At 45.8% G+C, this 20674-nt stretch overlaps 1 protein-coding gene across 1 annotated transcript in view; it reads left to right on the top strand.

The window, feature by feature from the left end:
- Positions 1-17195, top strand: part of LOC146009534 (uncharacterized) — a 40516-nt gene extending 23321 nt beyond the window's left edge. Inside the window, exons 5-8 of the mRNA XM_083149977.1 lie at positions 937-1239; positions 1453-1491; positions 1714-1743; positions 16996-17195. Of these exons, the coding sequence (XP_083006103.1) occupies positions 937-1239; positions 1453-1491; positions 1714-1743; positions 16996-17195 (572 nt within the window). The remainder of the gene's footprint in view (positions 1-936; positions 1240-1452; positions 1492-1713; positions 1744-16995) is intronic.
- Positions 17196-20674: the final 3479 nt, after the last annotated feature.

The raw sequence follows: 20674 nt of genomic DNA, 5'->3' as shown, positions 1-20674 counted from the left end.
TCTGTCTGGGCAGAGTTCTGCTAGCTTTGGACACAGTCAGGGGTGTGTTATGCTTGTGCTCGGTGCGTGTTCCTCTGTGTGGTCTTCTCTCCTATACCAGTTACTCAGCTTGTTAAGTTTTACTAGTTCCTGAGGACAGGGGGGAATAGGGTAGGAGGAGCCTAACTCCATAAGTTAACTCCATGATGCCTGGATCCTCCAATCCCCATCATACCCATAATCCCAACATCCACCATGGCTTCAGAAATAAGATTTTGCAGGTAAAAATTAAAATGTTCTGGTTTATCCTCCTTCAGCCTCTTCTTGAGATGATCTGGATCTACTAGACGTAGTTTGAGTTCTGTGGATTTACTTGGATCTGCTCTGTGGTCTCCAGAGACTATTCTAGTGCAGGGTGACTGGCTCCTGACTGGGCGTCCACGCATTCCTCTGATCATACCTATGTACACAGACCATGAAGAGAAGGGAATGAATCCTGGTCTTGTCTATAACATAGATTGGGGACACTGAGTAGGTCTAGAGACCAGTTAGAACCAGAATATAACGAATAGCTCTGAAAGCAAAAAGTTATATGAAGAGTCTTCCCTGCATTTAATTAGGATTTACCATGGGTGCAGGTCAGGGTTTGGGTGGACATTAGGGTTGGACATCACTGATAACGAGGCTTCCAGTCCTGTGACGATGGCAGGGAAATGTTACAGGCCAATGGCTGCTGTTCTGTTGGTGATGTCACAGTGACTGGGTGGTTGCATTGTGCATTATTAAGGTGGGTCTGTTCTAGGTGATTTAGTTTCTCTTTTCACCAACAGTCAGATTTGCTGTAAGTACATTTAGAATTGTAATAAAGTGATTAGAAATGACTGATACAATGACAATCTGCTCCTCAGTGTAAGATAAATGTTTTCATTTCTATACAATTTATTTCATTCTCTGCAGATGAAGACAGAAGGAAGAATATCGTGATGGGAGATCTCATTTTGTTTCCAGACATTAAAATAGAAGATTCTGTCATACGAGATTCTCCAAGAGAAAACACCATTATCTCAGATATACATCCAGTGCTTTATAGTGCAAATTCATCATCTGATCCTTCATTTCAAGGGGACTCTACTGCTAATAACTCTGCCATTGTTACATGTAGTACAGGTCATACAGCGGATACAGGCTTTCCATGTTCTGAGTGTGGGAAATGTTTTACACGGAAATCATATCTTGTTATGCATCAGAGAGTTCACACAGGCGAGAAACCATTTCCATGTTCAAAGTGTGGAAAATGTTTTACACGGAAACCATATCTTGTTATACATCAGAGAGTTCACACAGGCGAGAAACCATTTCCATGTTCTGAGTGTGGAAAATGTTTTACACAGACATCAGCTCTTAATATACATCAGAGAGTTCACACAGGCGAGAAACCATTTCCATGTTCTGAGTGTGGGAAATGTTTTGCAGATAAATCAGGTCTTGATAAACATCAGAGAAGTCACACAGGTGAGAAACCATTTTCATGTTCTGAGTGTGGAAAATGTTTTGCAGATAAATCACATCTTGTTATACATCAGAGAAGTCACACAGGCGAGAAACAATTTCCATGTTCTGAGTGTGGAAAATATTTTACACTTAAATCAGGTCTTGTTATACATCAGAGGAGTCACACAGGTGAGAAACCTTTTTCATGTTCTAAATGTGGAAAATGTTTTACACTTAAATCAGGTCTTGTTGTTCATCAGAGAAGTCACACAGGTGAGAAACCATTTCCATGTTCAGAATGTGAAAAATATTTTACACAGAAATCACATCTTGTTCTACATCAGAGAAGTCACACAGGTGAGAAACCATTTCCATGTTCTGAGTGTGGGAAATGTTTTGCAGATAAATCACATCTTGTTCTACATCAGAGAGGTCACACAGGTGAGAAACCATTTCCATGTTCTGAGTGTGGAAAATGTTTTACACATAAGTCAAGTCTTCTTAGCCATGAGGCACAATGCCAAAACAGTAGAAGAGGCACAGGCATTTCTTAAAGTGGTTTTTCTAAATCCTTGAAAAAGCTGCAGTGAAACGCGTCAGGGTGCATTGACCAACTTGCTACATCTGTGTCTGCGCTTGGACCAGTATCTGGATTCTGATGCTGTTGGAACTATACAGACTGCACAAACTACTCCTGATTCAGGTTATTGGCGCCTATCTGTCCACTGTGACTAGTGAGGAACCACCAAATGAACATTTATCTATAAGGATACCTGGGACTCTCCTCCAGCAGTGATGGGCCTGGAATGACCACCTTCAATGCCTTGTGCATCTCTTGTTAGGGAGTTAGTGATCTGCAGCCATTACCTAGACTGAGTCCATTTATGTCACAGGAACAAGCACAGTAGCATTTTTTTTAGGGGGGGGGGTTAATAATTTACTAATAGTTATTTTACATTCTGGTTATTACACAGCAATCAGAAACCATACACACTGGTCACGTCAAGGTCCGCACATAATATAGAAGCAATGATATTACCAATAATACATCTTGACAGAATAAAAAGGGGAATCGCTGTTAGATTAGAGAATTGTGCTCGGAATACAAAGAAAGTAAGTGATACTATGGGGAACGTGACGCCGGCACTGTATAACATGTCATTTGTATGCACACAAACATTGTACAATAAAATAATCTTTCACTTGTGAGATCATCACGTCGCATCTGGAAACAATAAAATAACTATGGAACCTAAACAGATCGGGGATCAATGGATAAACTAAAAGTCAAACCCAACGGATCAGCCCAAAAAATCGGGTGAATATTGCCCCAAATCGGATATGTCTGACATACGCTCCGGCATGCAGTCCTGTGCGCATTGGAGGTCGGACGGCTGACCATAAGATGGGTCAGAATTGGACCCACCAGCGGGACATCATGGGTGCTTTTTTAGAACCCACAAAGTGTGTCGCATCCGATCAGGTCCAAAGGTGTGTGTGTGCCAGCAGTGCCACCACTGGCACACACCTGTAGACTGCAGAGCGGGGAAGCGCCGGGCAGGAGAGGCAATCTCCTCGCTCTGCACACTCCAGGGAACAGGCTGCACCGGTAGCTGCGGGCAGCCAGGAGATTTCAAAGCTCCCATTCAAATGAATGGGAGGCCGCTGATTGGCTGAGGGCTCTCCCAACCAATCAGCGGCCTTCCATTCATTTGAACATTCAACTTTCCCAGCAGCTATCCTGGGGGCACTTTTTACATGTGATTTATCGCAGGTGAACAATGGCACATCAAGTGCCAAATCATTATGTGAGCCCTGCCGGGTATCTGCCGGGGGAACTCAAGGGAAATCTGGTCCTTAAGACACTTTTGGGAGCCTTTAGAGCAGGGGTGGGGAACCTTTTTTCTACCGAGGGCCATTTGGAAAATTTTAAAACCCTTCGGGGGCCATATAAAAATTATCAATTATCGGCATATACGCGTGGGCATTATACACAGGGCAGCGGCATATACATGTGGGCATTATAAACACTGGCAGCGGCATATACATGTGGGCATTATACACACTGGCAGCGGCATATACATGTGGGCATTATACACACTGGCAGCGGCATATACATGTGGGCATTATACACAGGGCACCGGCATATACATGTGGGCATAATACACAAGGGCAGCGGCATATACATGTGGGCATAATACACAAGGGCAGCGGCATATACATGTGGGCATTATACACACTGGCAGCGGAATATACATGTGGGCATTATACACAGGGCACCGGCATATACATGTGGGCATTATACACACTGACAGCGGCATATACATGTGGGCATTATACACACTGGCAGCGGCATATACATGTGGGCATTATACACAGGGCACCGGCATATACATGTGGGCATAATACACAAGGGCAGCAGCATATACACGTGGGCATTATACACAGGGCACCGGCATATACATGTGGGCATAATACACAAGGGCAGCGGCATATACATGTGGGCATTATACACACTGGCAGCGGCATATACATGTGGGCATTATACACACTGGCAGCGGCATATACATGTGGGCATTATACACAGGGCACCGGCATATACATGTGGGCATAATACACAAGGGCAGCGGCATATACATGTGGGCATTATACACACGGGCAGCGGCATATACTTGTGGGCATTATACACACGGGCAGCGACATAAAAAGTGACAGTGTGGAGGAAGGGGGGCTGTCACCCCCAAACAGGTTAATGTGATTATGTCTGATTATGAGAATCAGACATAATCACATTAACCTGTTTGGGGGTGAATCCAGGGGTAAATGACAACCCCTGGATGTGTCAGTCACTGCCTGGGAAGGGAGGGTGATTATCGCCCTATATTACAGCCGCCCGCCCGCCAATACTACAGAAGTATCATCCGCCCGCCGGCTGCCTACATTTCATACCAGCCGCCCGCCCGCTGTATCAGCCGCCCGCCCGCCTATATTACATACCAGGCGCCGGGGATGGCTGCTGCTGCTGCTGCCGCCGGGGAGATGTGTAGAAGACGCGCCCTCCAATCACAGTGGCTGTGGAGGGGATGCGCCGGCAGTGATTGGCGGGCGCGTCTTCTGCACATCTCCTCGGCGGCAGCAGCAGCAGCCATCCCCGGCGGCTGGTATGAAATGTAGGCAGCCGGCGGGCGGATGATACTTCTGTAGTATTGGCGGGCGGGCGGCTGTAATATAGGCAGGCGGGCGGGCCGGACAAACTGGGTGCGGGGGCCGTATCCGGCCCGCGGGCCGGAGGTTCCCCACCCCTGCTTTAGAGAGATGGGGAATAAAATAGCACAGCAAAAGTGATCAGGGTCACACTTATTAGGGTGTGAGACTCAGAAAAAGATTATGGGAGAGTTTTCCCATTTTTTAAAGCAGCAATCCTTTACATTGCAAAACCAGGCTGATTTTGCCATGTCACTGATTGCCTCCTTAAAAGAAAAATGGGAAATAATCTCTGACTTTTTTCTGATTCTCGCACCCCTGATTACATTTGTCCCTGGTCGTAGAGAATAAGCTAAGAGATCTGGCGGTGCCACTGCATTAGGGGATGGTAAACCATTTCAGTTTTCTGTGTGCAAGAAATGTTCACAGAGATCTTTGTGCACAGTACAGAAGTCATACAGGTGTGGATCTGTTTTTATGCTTTGAGCGTGAGAAATGTTTAATCAAAAATCATTATTACACATCAAGGTATTTACAGGTGAGAAGTACTTTACATGTTCGGAGCGTGAGAAATGTTTTACACAGAAATTATACTATTACACATCAGGGAGAGAGTATAGTAAGAAACCTTAAACCAATAAATGAGTTTAGCATAGAGGGCAAAGACAGCTACATTGTGGAGGAAGTTAGGAAGAAGGGAACAAGGTATACGGAAGGAGAGACACAGCCAAATACAAATATTGTCCATGCTACTGATTTATCGTTTTAGGAACCTTCTGCAACAGGTAACATGACAAGGGCAAAGGAAAAACGAGATCTGAAATGCCTTTATAGATAAGATAAGAATACTTTATTGTTATTAACAATACATCACAACAATGCACCGTCAACAAAACTTAAACACAAGAACCTACACAAAGGAAAAACATTTAGGGCAATTCCCATGTCACTTAACAGCATTTAGCATACGAACAGCAGTGGGAAAGAAACTATTTGTCATACGCTTTGTACGTGCCAAAATACTGCGATATCGTTTTTGTGATGGCAAAACTTCAAAAGCCTTGTATTCTGGATGGCTAGGATCTGCTAAAATACAATTTGCCTTCTTTAGCAATCTATTTTTATATAAGTCCTGGGCGCATGGTAAAGACACCCCTATAATTCTGCCTGCAGTTTTAATCACACGATCTAACGCGGTCCTCTCAGCCACGGTGCAGCTCCCGAACCAAACTATGATTCCATAAGTTAAGACACTCTCCACAATGCCTCTATAGAATCCAGTTAGAGTGTTAATGTCGGAGCATACAGCTTTAAGTTTTCTCAAAAAGAAAAGCCGTTGCTGAGCTTTCTTAACCACCGTGGTAGAGTTTAGAGACCACGTAAGATCATTTGAAATGAGTAGCCCCAAAAATTTAAAAACCTGCACCTCCTCAATAGGCTTATTCTCAATAAAAATGGGAAGTATTGGCCTACCACAACCTCGCCTAAAATCAATTCTCATCTCCTTGGTCTTATTTGTGTTAAGGTGCAGACAATTTTGCCTACTCCATTCAAACAGTCTGCAAACCTCAGACCTATACGCTACCTCGTCGTCATTTGTTATCAGACCAACCACAGCGGTGTCCTCCGCAAACTTCACCATCTGCACGGATTCTGAAGTTGACACGCAATCATGCGTGAACAAAGAATATAACAACGGGCTCAGGACACAGCCCTGTGGTACGCCTGTACTAACCATGACCTCGCCGGAGATATGATTTCCGAGCATCACTACCTGTGGTCTATTCACTAAAAATTGTAGGATCCAATTACACAGATACCCATTTAACCCCAAATTAAAAAGTTTGGAAACCAACGAAGTAGGAATAATGGTATTAAAAGCAGAACTAAAATCCACAAATAAAATTCTAACATAGGAGTCCCTCTTTTCAAGATGGCCCAGCGTTTGGTGCAGGACCAGCAGAATCGCATCATCCGTAGACCTATTTTCTCTATAGGCAAACTGGAATGGGTCAAAATTTGCAGTAAAATGAGACTTAATGTGTCCCAAAACCAAACGCTCAAAGCATTTCATCACCAATGATGTTAAGGCGATGGGACGATAATCATCCAGACCCTTTGGGGGATTTTTCTTTGGTATTGGGATAATCGTCATAGCTTTGAGACATTTCGGGACAACACAAGTCTGTAACGAACAATTAAACAGCAATGTAAAGATCCATGCCAACTGCTCACTACACCCTCTCAGGACCTTCATCTGAATGCTAGGAGTGTAACTGGTAAAACGGGGGATCTAGAGACCTTAGTTTTGGGTGTTAGCATGGGGAAGGATAGCTGTGCACTAGTACCAATCCCATTATAATTATCAATTGTCAACAGCAATTGTAAAGAATCCACAGTATTGGCATCTGTGTTCCTGGGCCCTGATAAATGATGTGGAGGTTCTCCCGAGCGTAACTAAAGGAGCGCTCTCTGTTTGGGGGCACGCTTATTAAACCGGAACGTATAATTATATATGTACAACAGTTAGGGAACAGGCGCTCCTCCGGTGTAATGGAGAAATATAAAGCACAATCCGGGGCTAATTTCACCCAATCCAAAAGAAGGTATAAGCACAAGAGTCCTTTTGGTAATATTTATTAATAGTCCTTAATGCGCACTGCACCGTGGATCTTCAATGGTTTCTCAACACAACCCAATGCGTTTCGTCCTTACGGAATTCATCAGGGGTCATCAATTTCTAAAAGTTGAACACAACACATGTTTCACATACAGGGTACACTTATGCTGTAAATTGATAATGTGCAACCAACATTTTATATATATCTCTTATATATTTGGCTACATGTGTCACTCAAAGTGTGTCTGGAGCTATAACGCTGGGTGGAGCCTCTGACTCACATGACAGAGAACCAGCCCAGTGAGCCCACAGACAGTGCCAGACACCCTCTGCCTCTACATGTTACACAGCAAAGACACAGCGACTCACCAGACACACCAGGTGAGCGCCCCATACCTCCCAACATGACCCTCTCCAGAAGGGACAGAATGCTCGGTTTGTGGACTTCCATCTTAATTTATGATTGTCATCACCTGTCATTTTAAACAGGGTAATTGATAAGAAAGGTGTTTAAGCACATGTGATGGTAATCCATAAATTAAGAAGAAAGTCCAGAAACAGAGCAATGTGTCCCTCCTGGAGAGGGTCATGTTCGGTATACACCTCCCTCCCCCCCCCCCCCATTCATGGCATCCCCACGATTAAATGGCACATGCAAAACACTGACATGGCTATGGTCGTCAATGAGAAAGGTTGACAAGATTTATTTTTCAATGTTTTCATATTCATTCTCATGTCGACATGGACACCAATGAGGTGCCACACTTATGTCAACATTTACATGTGTTGACCTTTCTGTGTTGATTTTTTCTTGTGGCGATTCGCGGCACCCCCCGCGACCCGCCTCCCGCGATTTGCAGCACACCCCCCGCAATTCCCCCGGTGACTCCCGCGATTCGCGACCCCACCCCGTGACACCCCCCTCTCCTGCAATTCGCGGCACCCCGTGACCCCCCCTCCCACGATTCGCGGCAACCCCCCGGGCCCCCCCTCCCGCGGTTCACGGTGCCCCCCACGACCCCCCCTTCCGCGATTCCCCACCCCTGACCCCCCCTCCTGTCATTGCGGCAACCCCCTGCCCCCGCGACCCACCCTCCCGCGATTCACTGCAATCCCCCCGCGCCCCCCCCATCCCACGATTCACTTTCTGTGTTGATTTTTTCTTGTAGCAATTTTTTTCCAGTGACAACTATGAACTATGTGCACGTCAACCTACACATCATCAACCAATTCTTTGTATAATATATAACACCTGTTCTTTTTTACTGTAGGTGTTTTAAGTCAGACCTTTTACTGCTACTATTACTGTTTATGTAAATGCATTCTGAATGACAGCAACATCCTACCATCCTTCTACAAGAATATATAACCAACTAGGTGATTCATCGCGCCTTGTGCCCCCCCCTCCCGCAATTCACGGACCCCCCGCGCACCCCCCTCCCGCGATTCGCAACCCCCCCTCGCGCAATTCGCAACCCCTTCCACGCTTTGCGTACCCCCGCCCTCTCCCGTGATTCGCCGACACCTGCGCCCCCTCCCTCCCTTGATTCACTGCACCCCCCACGCCCCTCCCGCAATTCACGGCACCCCTAAGCCCCTCTTTAGTCCCCCGTATACTCACACACCCCTATCACTACCCAGCTTCCTGTTCTCCTGAACCGTAACTTCCACCACTGGCGAGTCGCTGACGCTGTTTTGCCCACATGCCACATGCATGATAGATGCCTCATAGCCCAGCCTCCTGCTCTCATGCACCCGAACTCCCACCCAGTAGGAGGAGACACTGACTAAGGGCCACCATCCCGTACTCCTGTACTGCCACGCTGGACCCTCACCCACTGGCAGAAGCTGCACAGTATCTCCCACCCTCCTCTTTAGTCCCCCTTATGCCCACACACCCCTATCACCACCCAGCCTCCTGTTTTCCTGTGTCGTGACCTCCGCCAGTGGGGAGCTGCTGACTCAGAAACACCCTACTATACTATTGCACACACACACCTAAACAACATGCACACACAGCCCCCCCACACCCACAAATGTCACTGTACCATCCACACTATCGATGTACATCTTACTCTGTAACCGCTTTTTAATTAAACAAAACAATACACATCCCCTTCCACATCATATGCTCTCTATTTAATACATTTCACCTATAACTCAAGTTGCAATACAGGCATCCTTCATACAATTCTAACCATCTTTCTCACAATACAAACGTTCACAAATTAAGGGGGCGCAGACCCTTACGACGGTGTGAAGAGCGCCCGTAGGGCGCGATGATTCACCTAGTATACATATATATAGACAACTTGAGGAAGGCACTCCAAATACAGATCCACAGTAATTGCCGGGTTGCTGCACGCAGGGTGAGTATGTAGACAGTGATATCGTCTCACTCTCTCGGTCTTTCAAAAAGAAGCTCAGTACACAAAGTACAATACATATATATATAGATATTGGTGTCGACCTGGCACTCCTGTGGTTGGGTACAGCTCACCCTGGTGCCCTCAGGATCAATTCTGTAGAAATAGGTAGAAGCAGACAGCGGCACTCAAAAGGGATTTTTCAACGATGTATTTCACAGAAAACGGCAAACCAACGTTTCGGGGTCTAAGTCACCCCTTTGTCAAGGTGTATGTGCAAACGAGAACCTCTAAATGTGCTTACCTTATATAACAAAGTGAATCATGTCAGACCGCGCCACTCAGCCAGCGTGTGCGCTGGTGCCGGAAAACCGGAAGTTAAGGGGAGTGTGTCTCTCAGCAGAGTTTCTGTAACGTGCACCGCATCGTGATGTGCAAGCTTCACCGGTGTCATGGTTACTAGCATGGGCGGAATTACAGTAATCGGCAACCAGGGCTTTCTCGCTGTGTGGGGCGGTCTGTAACAAAACCAAAATAAAACATGCCGTTATACAGACAATAATATAGACCATAATGTAAAGTCCACCATACTGGACCGAGTGTAACAACTAGTGATTTAAGAAAGATGCACCAATACAGGCGCAATGGTATAAAATCAGTACATTAAAATCGTGATACATATATATATATAGGTGGACTGAATAGTCAATAAAAGGTGATAAAAGGAAAACGTGCTGGACTGCCACAGGACCTATATAAATCAGCGTCAAATAGCCTAACTGGATAATATCTGCACAGTCCCTGTTCAATCTGATTGACACAAAGGTCATACTCTAGTGGTCGTTAGGTCACCAAGACTAACACAGGCTGTGACAGGACACCTGTTCCGTCACTATAATAAAGTGTCTGGAACTAGGATATCTGTATGTAAACTCTGTACATTACATGTAACGGTCTAATAATAAGCTCAAGGCTGGTGCGACTCAGCAAAGGTAAAGGGATAGAAAGAATTAACGCGGAGGAAGTAAAAGCACACCGTATGATGTCATGGACATTCTAGAATATAAATGCGGAAAAGGAATTCCAAGGAGTAGTTCCAGGGAATATGCAGGCGCTTGACAAGATCTGTCCCTCTAAATGTTAGCTGCTGCTCAAAGAGGGGGGATAGTCAGTCCCCACCAAAAGAAACCAACACCAATCACGCTCAAGGTGAGAGAGCAGCGCTAAGAAACAATTTACACACAACTGTTTAGTACAATGTAGAAAACAATTTTACTGAATAAAATCAAAACATAAGCATAAAATCATCACAATGCAGAGACAATTGCCGGCTGACATGTAAAAAGGGTTCTTCACATCACAGGAATGAATTTCAATGTGGATTGGGCCCAGTTGGGATGTGTATAATGGAAAATTCCAGGTGGGGTGTGGGGTGGGGGGGAGAGGAAAGGTAGTCACAGGTAAGTGCACTTTACCAGTTGGTCGGAGCTCTTGATGTCCAATGGTTTCCACTCAGGTGGTATTGTAATCCTCACAATGATATACGGCACTTGTTCAGCCGTTGGAGGAGAGTCACCTTCCGCTTTATGGTGGTACCCCTCGTCTGTTTGAGCTTTGAGGGGAGGGGGGTTGTAGATGGGAGGAGGGGGGGATTTTGGCACCCCAATGGAATCCAAAAAGCGGTGTCCGCTGAACTGGAAGAGAATGACTTGGTTGGTGGTGAATTACTCACTTAGACAATGTCCTCCATGGGTGGCAAGCTGGAATTATGCCGCTGGATGTTGGGAGGAGGAGTATCCACCATGCACCAGGTGGGATGAATTCCCTGGATGGGGGGACACCGTGAATCCGTAGGTGATGGTGCACCTCGAGTGGGTAGGTCCAATAGGGGTGAGGGGGTCCACACAGGTAGTCCTGCTGACGCGTTTCACTGCCAACTGCAGCTTTATCAAAGGTGTCTAGCAGTGACTCAAGTATGGGTATATATACCCTCCCTAATGGGCCAATGATCAGCATGTGTGTGTACAAACAGTAACATAAATATGCACAATATCCATAAAATCAACTAAATTACATTATAGCAGGAGACAGACACATAATATTAAACACAGAGTCTGCAATAATAACAAACAATACCTAAAAAAGGTAGGGAAGTGGTATGGTATGCAAATCAGAACGGTCACGTGACTCGGTGCAATAATGTGACATTAACCCCTTCCCGCCGCAGCCTGTTTTTGCCTTCCTGACAGAGCCCTTTTTTTCAAATCTGACAGGTATCACTTAAGTGGGGATAACTTTTTTTTGCTTTTACTTATCCCAGTGATTTTGAGATTGTTTTCTCGTGACACATTGTACTTCAAGTTAGTGGTAAATTTGGGTCGATACAGTCTGTGTTTTTTTGTGAAAAATACCAAAATGTCGTAAAAAAAATGGAAAATTTTGCAATTTGCAAAATGTTAAATTTTCTGCTTGTGAGACAAATAATCATACCACTCAAAATAGTTATTAACTAACATAGACCATATGTCTACTTTATGTTGCCATCATTATTTCAACCTCCTTTTAATTTTTTTGGACACTAGGAGGCTTAAAATATGAATAGCAAATTCTCAAATTTTCAAGAAAATTTCAAACACTGATTTTTTTAGGGACCAGTTCAGTTCTGATGTGACTTTGAGGGACTTGTATGTGAGACACCCCCATAAATGATGCCATTTCAAAAACTGCACCCCTCACAGTATTCAAAACAGCATTTTGGAAGTTTGTTAACCCTTTAGGTGTTTCACAGGAATTAAAACAAAGTGTAGGTGAAATTTCAAAATTTCATTTTTTTTGCAGATTTGCAATTTTAATACATTTTTCTAAGGAACACAGTAGATTTTACTAGAGAAATGTGACTAAAAATTGATTCCCCCAATTCTTTTGTTTTCATAAATATCCTATATGTGGCCCTAGTGTGCACGTTGACCAAACCACAGGCTTCATAATAGAAGGAGCACCTACTTGATTTTGGAGCCTCCTTTTTATGAGATTATTTTTTAGGCACCATGTAGGTTTCTAGGCACCATAAGATGCTAAAAGTTAGGAACCCCCCACAAGTGACCCCATTTTGCAAACTACACCCCTCAGGGAATTCATCTAGGGGTATAATGTACATTTCAAACCCCCTGGGGTTTCACCAATTGTGGTACAACTGGGCAGTGAAAATGAAAAATTAAATTTTTTACACAAAAATGCAGTTCTGGCTCAAAATTTTTCATTTTCACAAGGAATGAAGGAGACAAAGCACCCCAAAATCTGTGCCCCAATTTCTCCCGAGTACGGCAATGCCTCACATGTGACCAAAAAATACCATTTGGGTGCATGGCAGGACTCAGAAGGGAAGGAGTGATTTTTGTATTTTGCAGCTCAGATTCTGGTGGAATTTTGGTGGGTGCTATGTCGCATTAGCAAGACCCCCAAAGCACCAATACAGTGGAAGCCCCCCACAAGTGACCCCATTTTGCAAACTACACCCCTCAGGGAATTCATCTAGGGGTATAGTGTACATTTCAAACCCCCAGGGGTTTCACCAATTTTGATACAACTGGGCTGTGCAAATGAAAAATTACATTTTTTTACACAAAAATGCAGTTCTGGCTCAAAATTTTTCATTTTCATAAGGTATGAAGGAGAAAAAGCACCCCAAAATCTGTGCACCAATTTCTCCCAAGTATGGCAATGCCTCACATGTGACCAAAAAATACCATTTGGGTGCATGGCAGGACTCAGAAGGGAAGGAGTGATTTTTGTATTTTGCAGCTCAGATTCTGGTGGAATTTTGGTGGGTGCTATGTCGCATTAGCAAGACCCCCAAAGCACCAATACAGTGGAAGCCCCCCACAAGTGACCCCATTTTACAAACTACACCCCTCAGGGAATTCATCTAGGGGTATAATGTACATTTCAAACCCCCAGGGGTTTCACCAATTGTGGTACAACTGGGCAGTGAAAATGAAAAATTAAATTTTTTACACAAAAATGCAGTTCTGGCTCAAAAATTTTCATTTTCACAAGGAATGAAGGAGACAAAGCACCCCAAAATCTGTGCCCCAATTTCTCCCGAGTACGGCAATGCCTCACATGTGACCAAAAAATACCATTTGGGTGCATGGCAGGACTCAGAAGGGAAGGAGTGATTTTTGTATTTTGCAGCTCAGATTCTGGTGGAATTTTGGTGGGTGCTATGTCGCATTAGCAAGACCCCCAAAGCACCAATACAGTGGAAGCCCCACACAAGTGACCCCATTTTGCAAACTACACCCCTCAGGGAATTCATCTAGGGGTATAGTGTACATTTCAAACCCCCAGGGGTTTCACCAATTTTGATACAACTGGGCTGTGCAAATGAAAAATTACATTTTTTTACACAAAAATGCAGTTCTGGCTCAAAATTTTTCATTTTCATAAGGTATGAAGGAGAAAAAGCACCCCACAATCTGTGCATCAATTTCTCCCGAGTATGGCAATGCCTCACATGTGACCAAAAAATACCATTTGGGTGCATGGCAGGACTCAGAAGGGAAGGAGTGATTTTTGTATTTTGCAGCTCAGATTCTGGTGGAATTTTGGTGGGTGCTATGTCGCATTAGCAAGACCCCCAAAGCACCAATACAGTGGAACCCCCCCCACAAGTGACCCCATTTTGCAAACTACACCCCTCAGGGAATTCATCTAGGGGTATAATGTACATTTCAAACCCCCTGGGGTTTCACCAATTGTGGTACAACTGGGCAGTGAAAATGAAAAATTAAATTTTTTACACAAAAATGCAGTTCTGGCTCAAAATTTTTCATTTTCACAAGGAATGAAGGAGACAAAGCACCCCAAAATCTGTGCCCCAATTTCTCCCGAGTACGGCAATGCCTCACATGTGACCAAAAAATACCATTTGGGTGCATGGCAGGACTCAGAAGGGAAGGAGTGATTTTTGTATTTTGCAGCTCAGATTCTGGTGGAATTTTGGTGGGTGCTATGTCGCATTAGCAAGACCCCCAAAGCACCAATACAGTGGAAGCCCCCCACAAGTGACCCCATTTTGCAAACTACACCCCTCAGGGAATTCATCTAGGGGTATAGTGTACATTTCAAGCCGCCAGGGGTTTCACCAATTGTGATACAACTGGGCTGTGCAAATGAAAAATTACATTTTTTTACACAAAAATGCAGTTCTGGATCAAAATTTTTCATTTTCGTAAGGTATGAAGGAGAAAAAGCACCCCATAATCTGTGCACCAATTTCTCCCGAGTATGGCAATGCCTCACATGTGACCAAAAAATACCATTTGGGTGCATGGCAGGACTCAGAAGGGAAGGAGTGATTTTTGTATTTTGCAGCTCAGATTCTGGTGGAATTTTGGTGGGTGCTATGTCGCATTAGCAAGACCCCCGAAGCACCAATACAGTGGAAGCCCCCCACAAGTGACCCCATTTTGCAAACTACACCCCTCAGGGAATTCATCTAGGGGTATAATGTACATTTCAAACCCCCCGGGGTTTCACCAATTGTGGTACAACTGGGCAGTGAAAATGAAAAATTAAATTTTTTACACAAAAATGCAGTTCTGGCTCAAAATTTTTCATTTTCACAAGGAATGAAGGAGACAAAGCACCCCAAAATCTGTGCCCCAATTTCTCCCGAGTACGGCAATGCCTCACATGTGACCAAAAAATACCATTTGGGTGCATGGCAGGACTCAGAAGGGAAGGAGTGATTTTTGTATTTTGCAGCTCAGATTCTGGTGGAATTTTGGTGGGTGCTATGTCGCATTAGCAAGACCCCCAAAGCACCAATACAGTGGAAGCCCCCCACAAGTGACCCCATTTTGCAAACTACACCCCTCAGGGAATTCATCTAGGGGTATAGTGTACATTTCAAACCCCCAGGGGTTTCACCAATTTTGATACAACTGGGCTGTGCAAATGAAAAATTACATTTTTTTACACAAAAATGCAGTTCTGGCTCAAAATTTTTCATTTTCATAAGGTATGAAGGAGAAAAAGCACCCCAAAATCTGTGCACCAATTTCTCCCGAGTATGGCAATGCCTCACATGTGACCAAAAAATACCATTTGGGTGCATGGCAGGACTCAGAAGGGAAGGAGTGATTTTTGTATTTTGCAGCTCAGATTCTGGTGGAATTTTGGTGGGTGCTATGTCGCATTAGCAAGACCCCCGAAGCACCAATACAGTGGAAGCCCCCCACAAGTGACCCCATTTTGCAAACTACACCCCTCAGGGAATTCATCTAGGGGTATAATGTACATTTCAAACCCCCCGGGGTTTCACCAATTGTGGTACAACTGGGCAGTGAAAAAGAGGAATTTGGTACTCACCGGTAATTCCGTTTCTCCTAATCCGCAGGGGACACTGCCTTATACCATGGGGATTGGGATGTGGTCTGGAGGAGCCGGCACTTTAAGAAAATCTGTCCTGCTGGCTACTTCCCCTCCCATTCCCCATCAGACTCCAGTCTTACGGAAAAAACTGTGTCCGAGAGGAGAGGAGGCCCGGAACCTCAGAGAGGAAAGCCAACAGTTAATATTACCAACAAAAAAACCATCACCAGTGAAATCACTCAGACACACTTTCTTACTGGTCCATGCAGTAAATTAGACACAACCAAAAATATGATAAGAAAAAAAGAAGAAGCGCTGGGAGGGCGCGCAGTGTCCCCTGCGGATTAGGAGAAACGGAATTACCGGTGAGTACCAAATTCCTCTTTTCTCCCACATCCAGCAGGGGACACTGCCTTATACCATGGGGATATTACCAAAGCTACCCCCACGGGTGGGTCAGCGCTACTCTCCCTGCAACACGGCCCTGCCAAAATTTGCCTCTGGCCGTGCAAAAGTGTCAAATTTGTAAAACCTGACAAAAGTATTTGACCCTGCCCAAGTAGCCGCCCGGCATACCTGGGATAAGGACACTCCTCTGGCTGCCGCCCAAGACGTCCCCACTGACCTAGTGGAGTGGGCTGACACTCCTGCCGGAGTTGGCTGAGAAGCAAAACAATAAGCCTCTCGAATAGCTAGGCATATCCAGCGAGCTAATGTCGCCTTAGACGCTGGAGATCCCCTTTTTGCTGCATCATAAAGGACAAACAAGGAATCAGTCCTCCTGACCGATTCTGTACGTCGCACGTAGCACCTTAATGCTCGGACGACATCCAAGGATGCCAATTCTCCTGAAAATGCTGGTACTACAATCGGCTCATTAATATGAAATGCCGAGACAACCTTCGTTAAAAAATCCTGTCGAGTTCTGAGCTCTGCTCTGTCTGGATGGAAAACTAGAAAAGGCGAACGACAAGATAAGGCGCCTAGATCTGAGACTCTACGCACTGAAGCTAACGCCAGAAGCATCAGAGTCTTCCATGTCAGATATCGTAGATCCACCACTTCCAAAGGCTCGAATCTTTCTGACCGTAGGAAATCCAAAACTAAACCAAGGTCCCATGGTTCTGTGGGTGCAGAAAAAGGTGGTCTTAATCTAAGCACCCCCTTCAAGAACGTCTGCACTTCTGGAATCAGAGCCAACCTTCTATGAAAGAAGACTGATAGAGCTGACACTTGAACCTTTAAAGTGCTCAAACTCAAACCAGACGAAAATCCTGATTGCAAAAAACGTAGAAACCGAGGCAAAGAGAATACTGCCTTTGGAAGCTGCTGACCCTCGCACCACACAATGTATGCCTTCCAGATCCTATGATAATGGGCTGAAGTGACATCCTTCCTTGCTCTCACCATCGTAGGAATTACTGCGGACGGAATACCTCGCCTTCTCAGTAATTCGGACTCAACAGCCAGGCCGTTAAATGAAGCCGACGTAAGCCTGGGTAAATGCACGGCCCTTGAAGAAGCAAATCCTCTCTCAGCGGTAGTCTGTATGGATCGTCCACCAGTAGGCCTCGCAGGTCTGCGTACCACGATCTCATCGGCCAATCTGGAGCGATCAGAATGACTATTGATGACTCTCTCTTGATCTTCTTGAGCAACCGAGGAAGAAGCGGGAAAGGCGGGAATGCATAGGCTAGCTTGAATTGCCACTGAACGGAGAATACGTCTGTCGCCACTGCCGCCGGGTCTCTGGACCGAGCAAAATACCGAGGCACCTTGTTGTTCCTTCTGGATGCCATCAGGTCGACCTGAGGCACCCCCCACCTGACCGTCAACTGGTGGAACACCTCTGGATTCAATTCCCATTCTCCGGGGTGAAGATCTTTCCGACTCAAATAATCCGCTTCCCAATTGTCCACCCCCGGGATGAACACAGCTGACAGGCTCAAGGCATGCCGCTCTGCCCACTGAAAAATTGGCCGAACCTCCTTCATTGCTGCACGACTCCTCGTGCCCCCTTGCCTGTTGAGGTAGGCCACTGCCGTGGCATTGTCGGATTGAACTTGGATCGCTCTTCCCTGAAGAAGCTGGGATGCATGAAACAATACCAACCGAATTGCCCTCAATTCGAGAATATTGATGTGAACCTGGGCTTCCTGCCAGGACCACTGACCCTGAAATGAATGACCCATGACCACCGCTCCCCAGCCTCTGGTGCTGGCATCGGTTGTCACCAATGTCCAATCCGTAGGACCGAATTGGCGACCCTCTGACAGATGGTCCCTGTCCAACCACCACAGCAAGGACAGCCTCGTACTGGGCTTCAGCCTTATCCGTTTTTTCATGTGGAGGTGAGACCCCGACCACTGGGAAAGGATATCCAACTGGAACTCCCTGGATCGGAACCTCCCGTATTGTAGGGCTTCGAACGAGGATACCATCTTCCCCAGAAGCTTGATGGCCAGATGAACTGTTAAGAATTTCTCTTCCAGTACCCGCTTCACCATTGTCTGCAGGGACAAGATCTTCTCCCGAGGAAGATAAATCCTCTGTTGGACCGTGTCCAATAACAGCCCTAGGAACACCAGGGTCTGTGTCGGATGCAACTGAGACTTCGGGAAATTTATTATCCACCCGTGCTGTATCAGAAAACGGTAAGTGAGTAAAGAATCTGACATCAACTTCTCCTTCGATGGAGCCTTGATCAGTAGATCGTCCAAATATGGTATGATCACAATCCCTTGCCGACGAAGCGCTGCCACCATGCAGGCCATTATCTTCGTGAAAATCCGAGGCGCAGACGACAGGCCGAATGGGAGAGCGCGAAACTGGAAATGAGTTTCCTGAATAGCGAACCGAAGAAACTGCTGATGATGTTCCCAAATGGGAATGTGGAGATAAGCGTCTCTTATATCCAGGGACATCAAAAATTCCCCTGGCTCTAGACTTGCCACTACCAACCGCATTGATTCCATTTTGAATCTGCTGTACAAAATTAACTGATTTAAGCTCTTTAGGTTGAGAACTGGTCGAAACGTCCCATTTGTTTTGGGCACTAGAAATAGATTCGAATAAAATCCTAGCCCCCGTTGATCTGCTGGAACTGTCACAATTACCCTTGATTGTAACAGTTTTTCTACTGCCAGCTTGAGAGCTTCTCTCTTTTGCTCTCTTAACGGGAGACCTGTAGAAAAAATTTTTTTGGGAGGGAACGCTGTAAGCTCCAGTCAATAACCCTCTGAAATGACTTTTAGAATCCAAGGATCTATACAAACCTGCTGCCAAACTCCTACGAATGACAGCAGCCTTGCACCCACCTGGGAACTCCCCAGATGGTCGGGCAACCCGTCATGCAACGGGCTTCTCAGGGGGCTTCTGCTCCTGACGGCGAGCTGAGGGCGCTGCAGGAAAAGACACGGCTGCTCCTCTGCCGCGTTTACCTCTGAAGGCAGAAAACCCTCTGCCTCTACCTCTGTTCGCCCCTGCACCTCGAAAGGCCCGAAAGGAAGGACCCCCATAAGGTCTCTTGGAAGCTGGTGCCTGAGTCGGCAAAAAAGTCGACTTCCCACCTGTGGCCTGGGAAATTAATTTGTCTAACTCAGGACCGAACAAAATTTCTCCATTAAATGGAAGAGCCTCCACTGCCTTTTTAATCTCTGCTTCCGCTTGCCAAGAACGGAGCCACAGAGAACGCCTGGCCAGCACCGAGGATGCAGAAATCTTGGCACCTAAGGTAGCTGAATCCGTGGCGGCCTCCACCAAATATCCAGCTGCATCCTGGATATACTCAGCCAAAGGTATCAGCTCCGATCTAGGCCTATCACCTTTCAGGCCCGCCGCCAATTGGGCTGCCCATTTCTCAACCGCCTTACTCACCCACGCTCCCGCCAAAGCGGGTCTTAGGAGAAAACCAGAGGCTGAGTAAATAGACTTCAGAGTAGACTCCAGTCTACGATCTGGAGCTTCCTTTAGCGCCACAGCCCCTGGAATAGGAAGGGTTGTGCGTTTTGACAGCCTGGACACAGATGTATCCGCCGGAGGCGGGGATTCCCATCTATTCCTAGAATCCTGTGCAAAGGGATACAAAATTTTAAACCTCCTGGAAACTTGGAACTTTTTATCTGGAGACTGCCAAGCCTCTAATAAAATTCTATCCAGTTCAGGAGATTCAGGAAAATAAACCGGACGTTTAGGAATCTTCCCAAAAATGGATACCGGAGCCAGGATCTCTGGATCAGAGACTTCCAAGGTCTCTTTTACTGTCCTAATAAGAGCGTCCATGCCCTGAGGATCCTCCTCAATAAATTCCTCCACTGGAGCCTCAAAGTATTCTCCAGCAACTTCACCCTCTTCAGCCGAGGAATTATCCTCATCTGACTGAAATAAAACCTCAGCCCTCCTAATCCTAGGAGAGCCCTGAGAAACAGAGGGAAAAGATCTCGCTAAAGAATCTACTGACCTCAATAGAGATGTCGCCCAGGGAGGCTCGGCTGATGATAGGGACTGTATCTGAGTATGCAGAACTTCTCTTTCTCTGCGAGACGCTGCCAGTTCTGCTGTCAGATTTGCCAGAACTGCAGTTAAGTCCGACGTCTGCTGATGCATACCTGCAGACTGCGGTGCATTATAACATGAC

This window comes from Crinia signifera, chromosome 6 (assembly GCF_055691185.1).
Source record: "Crinia signifera chromosome 6, ASM5569118v1, whole genome shotgun sequence".
NCBI lineage: Eukaryota > Metazoa > Chordata > Amphibia > Anura > Myobatrachidae > Crinia > Crinia signifera.
Note: the sequence above shows the minus strand (reverse complement) of the source record. Positions and strands in the feature narration are given on the sequence as shown.